This window comes from Asparagus officinalis, chromosome 4 (genome assembly GCF_001876935.1).
Source record: "Asparagus officinalis chromosome 4, Aspof.V1, whole genome shotgun sequence".
In the NCBI taxonomy this organism is placed as follows: Eukaryota; Viridiplantae; Streptophyta; class Magnoliopsida; order Asparagales; family Asparagaceae; genus Asparagus; species Asparagus officinalis.
In genome coordinates, this window is record NC_033797.1 from 43,964,879 (window position 1) to 43,972,936 (window position 8,058).

General features: G+C 38.1%; 1 protein-coding gene across 3 annotated transcripts; it reads left to right on the forward strand.

Annotated features, from left to right (window-relative positions):
* LOC109837334 lies at window positions 3,763-7,283 on the forward strand. Of its 3 annotated transcripts, none has more exons than XM_020405530.1 (9): window positions 3,763-4,300; window positions 4,468-5,152; window positions 5,244-5,438; window positions 5,544-5,818; window positions 5,921-6,228; window positions 6,314-6,401; window positions 6,495-6,591; window positions 6,672-6,976; window positions 7,066-7,283. In XM_020405530.1, exons 1-5 carry the CDS (start codon window positions 4,212-4,214, stop codon window positions 6,195-6,197), a joined length of 1,521 nt encoding a protein of 506 aa, XP_020261119.1. In that variant the 5' UTR covers window positions 3,763-4,211; the 3' UTR covers window positions 6,198-6,228; window positions 6,314-6,401; window positions 6,495-6,591; window positions 6,672-6,976; window positions 7,066-7,283. The 3 variants fall into 3 exon arrangements, with proteins under 3 accessions (XP_020261119.1, XP_020261118.1, XP_020261117.1); XM_020405529.1 differs by having other exon boundaries at window positions 6,495-6,587; XM_020405528.1 differs by having other exon boundaries at window positions 6,495-6,976.

The following is an 8,058-nucleotide window of genomic DNA, read 5'->3' on the forward strand; positions in this document are numbered from 1 at the left end:
TATTAATTGGCATAAAATCGGATTAGATTAGCATAAGACCCTAATCACCCCCCCTCTAGGGTCTAACACGTTGCACCCTCTTAATACAATCCTGCAGTTTGAATTTCACAGACATTGGTCACCATAAATTATTAACATGGCGAGAGACAAGATTCGATAGTTTGAGATTACATTCAATGTATTTGAATCGAGATTCAAATGATTGAATCAAGAGTTGACTAAAGTAAATCCAGTTTTACTTTAGTAAATCGAGATTCAGTAGTAGTGAATCCAGATTCACTTCAGTAAATCGATATTGAGTATCATTGAATCCAGATTCAATGATGTGAATCAGAATTCAGTTTAACTTAATCGATAACCACTGATCTGAAACGAGATTCATTACTAGTAAAACAATTCATTGAACTGAATTGACATTCAGTTTAAGTGAATCTCGATTCACTCCTACTGAATCGAGATTAAATTGAATAAACAAAGTCTTGCAACTTATTTTGCTAACCTTTCTAATTGTCTCAACACTTTTAGGCGAGTTTCCAGTAGCACTCTGCATTCGAGATGAAGGTGCAAGTTCAACCCTCTCTGTAAATGCACCTTTTGCCAAATGAATCTGTACTTATTTCCTCTGACTGTCTTTCCTTCAAGGCCAAGTCAGTCCAGCCTAAATATGTAGGAGTTGTTCTCTCAACCAACCTCCTCCCTTTGAACAGGACCCGATCGGCATAGAAAAGCTAGAAAGACGGAGATAAGAAATAAAGCACACCAATTAGTAATCATCAAGTAAAACTACTTTAACTACAGTAATGTAAAAATAAATCAATATTATACAAGTGACTTACAATCAAAAAATGTAAGAGGACCCATGTAGAATTGTTTTGTCGGGTCTACCTTCCACTTGTGTTGGCTTTCTATCATTGAGTCAAGAAAGAAAGAACACCAATTGTATTCAGAGCACTGATCAACATTGTCACCAAGAACTAGAATCCGTTGGTTGATGATCAACATTGTCACCAAGAACTAGAATCCGTTGGTTGACATACGGATTGCTAAGCGACTGGATCATGCTGTTGTGAAAGACATACGGATTGCTAAGCGACTGGATCATGCTGTTGTGAAAGAGAACCAAGAAATTCAGTTTAAAAAACAAGTTAACATCAGAACTCTGCTTTAGTTTCTCAGACACAGCCCCTGGAGTAATTTTCCAACCAAGACTGTCTGTGAATTAAGCCCTCCATTCATCCACCAATGCTGACTTCCCAATACTGGAGGCTGGTATACGCTTCCTACCCATAGGTAATCCCATCACTTGATGTACATCTTCCTCTGTGATACTGATTGATCCTCTGGGAAGATTAAGCGCAACGGATTCACTGTCAAAGGACTGCAGAATCTTGTACCCCAACATATGTGGCAGTTCCTTTAATCCAAATTGTAAAAGACCTCCAAGTCCAGCTAGTCTCACCCATTCTTTTTGGGAGTCAGAGAGTGACAAAACCATATCAGAGAATATCTTTGGAGAGACCCGTATCCTAGTCAACTCCTTAGGTTCAGACCTCACATTTTTTTTCAAAACCTTCTCCAGTGACAAAAAAAATATAATTAGATCAAATTATCCATCAGTTAATACCAATAAAAAAACAACATGCAACTGAATCTCGATTCACTTGAGTGAATCCAGTAGTGAATAAAGATGTTTAGTACACCAACCTTTTTCATCTTCTTCCTTCCTTTTGTGATCTGTTCATTGTCTTCATCCCTCCTACGCTTTGATTTTTCCTCACCGGCAGGATTATTTGGGGGGGGTGACGAGGTCATCGTCACTGCTAGGCACTGACCTCACATATTTTTTTTTCACAACCTTCTCCAGTGACAAAAATAATATAATTAGATCAAATTATCCATCATTGAATACACAAAAAAAATTAAAGATGTTTAGTACACCAACCCTTTTCATCTTCATCCCTTTTGTGGTCTGTTCATTGTCTTCATCCCTTGTACGCTTTGATGTTTCCTCACCGGTAGGATTACTTGTGGGGTTGATGAAGTCATCGTCACTGCTGGGCATGTTCACAGTGCGTGTTGTCCTCTGTTGAGGTATAGGTGTAAATACCTCAATAATCTCAACACATGCTGTTTGTTTGTTCCTTGAGCTAGATCGTAGACCTGCTAAACCGATGACAATTCATTTTTTAATGAGACCAGCCTTTGAATAATACATGGCAAGCATGAAGGTGGAATCACATTATTGAGTCAATATATTATAATCTGAATCGCGATTCACTCCAGTGAATAGCGATTCGCTGAAATGAATCTCGTTTCACTCCACTAAACTGCGATTCACTTGAGTGAATCTCAATTCACTCCAATGAATCGCTGTAGTCAATCGAGATTCACTGTAGTGAATCGAGATTCACTGTAGTGAATCGAGATTCACTTGAGTGAATCTCGATTCACTCAAGTAAATCGAGATTCAACAAAATGTATTGAGATTCAACAAAGTGAATCCAGATTCAACAAAATGTATCGAGCTTCAGCAAATTGAATCCAGATTCAATGATATGAAACCAACTCCATGACATACTATACATTGTTTTAGTGTCTCGTCCCTCAACGCAACAAGGAAAAACTGATCATCGTTACAATTTAATTTCACTGTTAGTATACATAAAGCATATAATTTTTCCATCCTATATACTCGGCCTCGGATCATATTTGTTATTTTTTTACAAACAAACAAACAATCATGATAAAGTTGAATTTTAAAGAGCAATCATTTTTCCGTAACTGGTAAGATTATCCAGTATATGAATCTCAATTTTCTACGAAGTATCAGGATTCACATTAGTGAATCGAGATTCTCTATGTTTGAGTGAATAGAGATTCATCCAATGAATCGCGATTCACTTGAGTGAATAGAGATTAATCCAATAAATCGCGATTCATTCTAGTGAATCTCGATTCACCGCAGTGAATCTCGATTCACTCAAGTGAATCGAGGAGATTCAACTACAATGCATATTGTAAAATCCAGACAACCAAAATTAATCGCTACCCATTTATAACAAATGAAAACATCTTACAATATTAAAAAAAATTAACTTATTCTAACAAGATCAAGGAAAATGTAAAAATTAAAAACCCTAAAGTAGAACATGCATCCATAACATTTTATAAAGCTAAAAAAATAAAATAAAAAAGTATTCAACAACATGCAAGTGATTCATGTCTAAATTTCGAAACTTTCCTCACTGAATCTATGAAAAATGTTCAAACTTTAATAAAAATATACATTTTTAATACGAGAGTTGGAATCGTTTTACCCCTTCTTGAAGACGAGGGTTTTGGAGTCTCTGAGTTGTTTTTCTTCATCTCGATCGTCAAAGGCTTGCTGTTCGTCTTCGTTCGAGTTATAATGAGATGTTGAAAGAAACCTAAGTGTTGACAAATCGACGGAATGTGAATAGTTTAGTTGTTCGGGTGGAGAGAAGATGAAACTGGATTCAAGATAGAGTGAAACTAAATCGACTTTTTCGTGAGAAGAAGTGTTTGACAGCTTTTGCTAATTAATTACAGCGTGTTTCATTAATGACTATTTCCTAAATTACCCCTTTTACTGGTATTTTGTCAGTTGATGTGTATTTATTTTCAATTCTGCCATTTTCAATCTTGACCATTGGATGAGATAGAATGTAGGGTTAGGATTGGTTTTTAGTTTTCTAGGTTTTTATTAGAACCTCTCCATATATATATATATATATGGAAAAAGTGAATCTGCGGTGACTCCGTAGGCTGGCTCTGAGGATGCGGGATCTGGGCGGTTTATTATAAACCCAATAAAGAGATCTGAGCCCTTCGTTGAAAATCCCATCCCCCAAAATCCCTACCCTTCTCTCTTCTTTCCCGCTCAGATCGCGCCATCACCGACCCCTCCTCCTCACCACCGCCCGAAAGCGCCGCCGCCCAAGCTCGGCCAAGCCCTCGACGTCCCCTAAAAGCGTCGCCGCCGTCCCCTTGCCCTAGCCATCACCTCCCCTCCTCCTCTCCAGCTCCCGAGATCGCCGCCGCTGAGCGTCGCCGCCGGGTCATCGCCGTCTACTCCTCCTCGCCATCGAGCTCAGCCCTCGTCATCAGCCACGCCTCCGACGGCATTCGAGCTCAGCCCTCAGGTTCATCGCCGCCTCCGGAGCTCGACCAAGCCCTCGACGTCTGCCCTCATGGCTTCGAACAAATTGAAAGAGTCGACGTCTTCGAATTCTTCAAAATCAAAGCCTACCTCTTCTAAATGCAATAATCCTCCAACTTCGTAAGTAATTTGCCATGATATATCTAATTTTTAACTCTTTCTGAATTATAATTTTTGTTGTAAGCCATGATGTATAATGTTTGTGTTAATAAACTTGTTAATATGCGTCTTAATTTGCCCAAATATATTTAATTTTTAACTCTTTCTGAACTATAATTTTCTTGTAGGGCTAAGATAACACACTTGAGAATTCCGGCCAATTTGTGTTATTTTCGAGATTTAATTGATAAGCGAATAAAATTAGATGAAAGACACCTAAAAGCCCTACAGACGACACCTTTTCACAGCTTTCTCAATATACCCACATCCTTGAGCAATGAGCAAATAGCAATTGATTGCTTGATTCAAAATTTTAATCCTGATAAATGCTCATTCATGATTGGGAATAAAAATTGTGTGTTCGGTATAGATGATATTCACCGAATTACCGGATTGCCAAAGGAGGGAATTCCGATAAAAATGAGTGGGGCAGCGGCTAATACAATCTACACCTATTTTGTAAAGAATTATAAGAAAGCCGATGAGGAAAAGAAGGCGGTGATTTCGGGGAAGCGCGATAGAATGGCCGAGATGATTGTAGATATGATTAATGAAGACCCTATAATATGTGTGAAACTTATTGTGGCTTTCATTATCGGCTTCATATTATGCCCGCGGACATGTAAGACATGTCCCTTGTGGGCGTTTAGATATGCGGAGCAGTTATCAACTTTGCATAAATATAATTGGTGCCATGCGGTGTTCACTCTTCTTTGCAAAGAGATGAGTAAATCAAAGAAGTCTCTTAGTATGCGGGAATTAGGTCAGCGCTCAAATGCCGGGTACATGGGTGGTTTTTCCTCCGTTTTACTGGTGAGTTACATGAATATTAATTTGTATATCTTTTCATTTTGATAATGATTATTGTTTATGCACATGCTAATGTGTAGTTTCTTTTTTGTAGGTTTGGTTTTATGAAAAAGTAGGGGAATTAGAGTACACTTCAGATATTGAAAGGTTACCGCCGCTCTTTTGTGTGAAGAGTACTGGAAAGTGGAGGAGGACTACTATGAACAAATTATATAGAGTCCCGAAGTTGGTTACGGATAATGGCCAAGAGAATACTCCTCTTATTCATACGGCATCGCCAATAGTATTTGTACATATCGTTGCTCTAATAGTTCATTATTTTATGTCCCTTTTGTTAGTATCTATGTTTGCAACTATAGTATACGTACTAATACTAGCTTTTTTTGTCAAATAGGAATCAAGGAAAGCTGAATTAATTTTCTTAATTGCGGAGAAGACGTACGAGTTGAATGAGCTCACTACAGAATTACGAGAATTAGAAGAGCGTAGTGCTAGATGCCAAAAAAAAACCAAGGAGAAAGAGGATGACGGAAATGTAACTGAAGAAAAAAAAATCAAAGAGGATATGGAAGCTAAGGAATATGAGAATTTGGAAGGAACTGGGGAAGCCGATTTATGTGATGACTTTGTGATGAGCGCAAGAGACGTGAGAATTTTAGAAGATGCTCGGTGAGTTTAGTTTTTTAAATTTTCTTGCAATTTTAATTTTTATATTTTCCATATAATTCTTGTGTAACTCTTTGTTAATTATATGCCTTCTCGACTCTATAGAGATGTTTCTCAAAAAGATGAAGGTGGTAATGAGAATAACAGAGAAACGCCATCTATCAAACGGGCTGTCGGAAAGAGGGAGAGGAAGGATGGACCCTCTGTTACTTCACCTTATATGCCTCTAGATCAACCAAAGGAAGGCACAAAGAAGAGACGTGTCATCCAGATATTGGATAGTCCTGATGGGAAAAAAAGTACAAAAATGAAGAAGGCTTCATACCTACATCTAGAGACTATCCAGGTAAGGCACTGGCGTTTGATTATGAGAACAAATTAATTGAAGACTTTCTACAATCGAGAATGAACAGGTAACTGTTACTGACTTATTCTAATAATAATCTTTGAATTTACTTAATTCTAGTAGCAATTTTCTCACAATGTACTTGCATATAGTGATACGTACATTTGGAAGTGTGCCGAAGCAAGCGTATCTCGCTTAGATGCTTATATACTATTAACGGGAGGTGAACTCAGTGACGATGTAGGTTCTAAACAATTGTGTTATTGATTGTTTGATGTTGTATATAAAATAATTTATATTAACTATTTTATTCATTCATGGTAATTTTTGTAGGTGATCGATGCATTTGTTATTCGGCTTTGTAACAAGATTGAAACAACTGATAGTTATGATCGAAAGATACATGTCACAAGACCTTGGCTTGCAGTAAGTATATCCTTGTTTTTTTCACTAATTGGTGGATATTATTATTATGTTATCCCACAATGTTGACATTATTGCATCTTTTAGCAAGCATTTCTAGAAGGAAATCTTGAAATGGTGGCAAAACGAATGAAGGAAAATGTTTCTCAGCAGAAGTTCTTGGAGTGTGAAAGAATTCTGATCCCGATTGTCAGCTCCGGACATTGGCACCTGGTAGAGTTAGTGAGAGAGGAGACAAAATTCTATCACTACTCCTCAATCAACTCCCCCATTTATACCGCCGATGCTGTGAAATTTATAAATAAGTTTATGAGTTTCATTGAGAGTAATTGGGGATTGGGGAAATTGGAGCATCATGGTCTTGTGTCAGTTGCCGTGCCACAACAAGGACCGTAAGTGTTTCATGCATTTCTAATTTAATTGTTCATTTTTTTGTTTCATTGTCATTTTCAATATTGTAATATTTTTCCCTTAAATGCAGAACGTTAGATTGCGGGATCTTTATGATTGAATTCATTAACAGCATTGTCGAAAAACGGTCGATAACAATTTCAAAAGGAGATTGTGCAAAATATAGAGCAAGGTTTTGTGCTGCTCTTTTGTATGCACGCGATTCACCTTTTTTGTAAATATTATTTTAATTTTCTCCAAGGTTTTTGTTGTGTATTCAATGTTGTAAGTATGTTCATGTTGTTAATATGTTGTTAATTGTTTTGCGTGTACATTTACAGACAACTACGTTGTTGTTGTGTGTTGTAAGTATTTTCATGTTAAATGAGAAGTAAGCTAGGGCTAACATAGCCACCAGAGCAAAAACTTGTGATAGAAATAACGCCAGCCAGCAGTAGAACTAACTCGAGAAGGGATAGAACTAACAGGAGGGCAGCTAGAACTAACAAACGTGAGGGTAGGGCTAACATGGCCACCAGAGCAAACACTTTTGCTAGAAATAACTCCAGCCCGCAGTAGAACTAACTCGAGAAGGGATAGAACTAACAGGAGGGCAGCTAGAACTAACAAGCGTGAGGGTAGGGCTAACATGGCCACCAGAGCAAACACTTTTGCTAGAAATAACTCCAGCCCGCAGTAGAACTAACTCGAGAAGGGATAGAACTAACAGGAGGGCAGCTAGAACTAACAAGCAGTTAGGTAGGGCTAACATGGCCAACAGAACACACACTTGTGCTATCTAGAAATAACGCCAGCCCGCAGTAGAACTAACTCGAGAAGGGATAGAACTAACAGGAGGGCAGCTAGAACTAACAAGCAGTTAGGTAGGGCTAACATGGCCAACAGAACACACACTTGTGCTATCTAGAAATAACGCCAGCCCGCAGTAGAACTAACTCGAGAAGGGATAGAACTAACAGGAGGACAGCTAGAACAAACAAGCGGTTATGTAGGGCTAACATGGCCAACAGAACACACACTTGTGCTAGAAATAACGCCAGCACGAAGTAGAACTAACTCGAGA

Bases quoted from the DNA above. Each gene is read 5' to 3' on its own strand.
- LOC109837334 (XM_020405528.1), top strand. From the start codon at position 4,212: ATGGCTTCGAACAAATTGAAAGAGTCGACGTCTTCGAATTCTTCAAAA. The intron at 4,301-4,467 runs GTAAGTAATTTG...ATTTTCTTGTAG, and splicing joins TGCAATAATCCTCCAACTTC to GGCTAAGATAACACACTTGA. The intron at 5,819-5,920 runs GTGAGTTTAGTT...TCGACTCTATAG, and splicing joins AGAATTTTAGAAGATGCTCG to AGATGTTTCTCAAAAAGATG.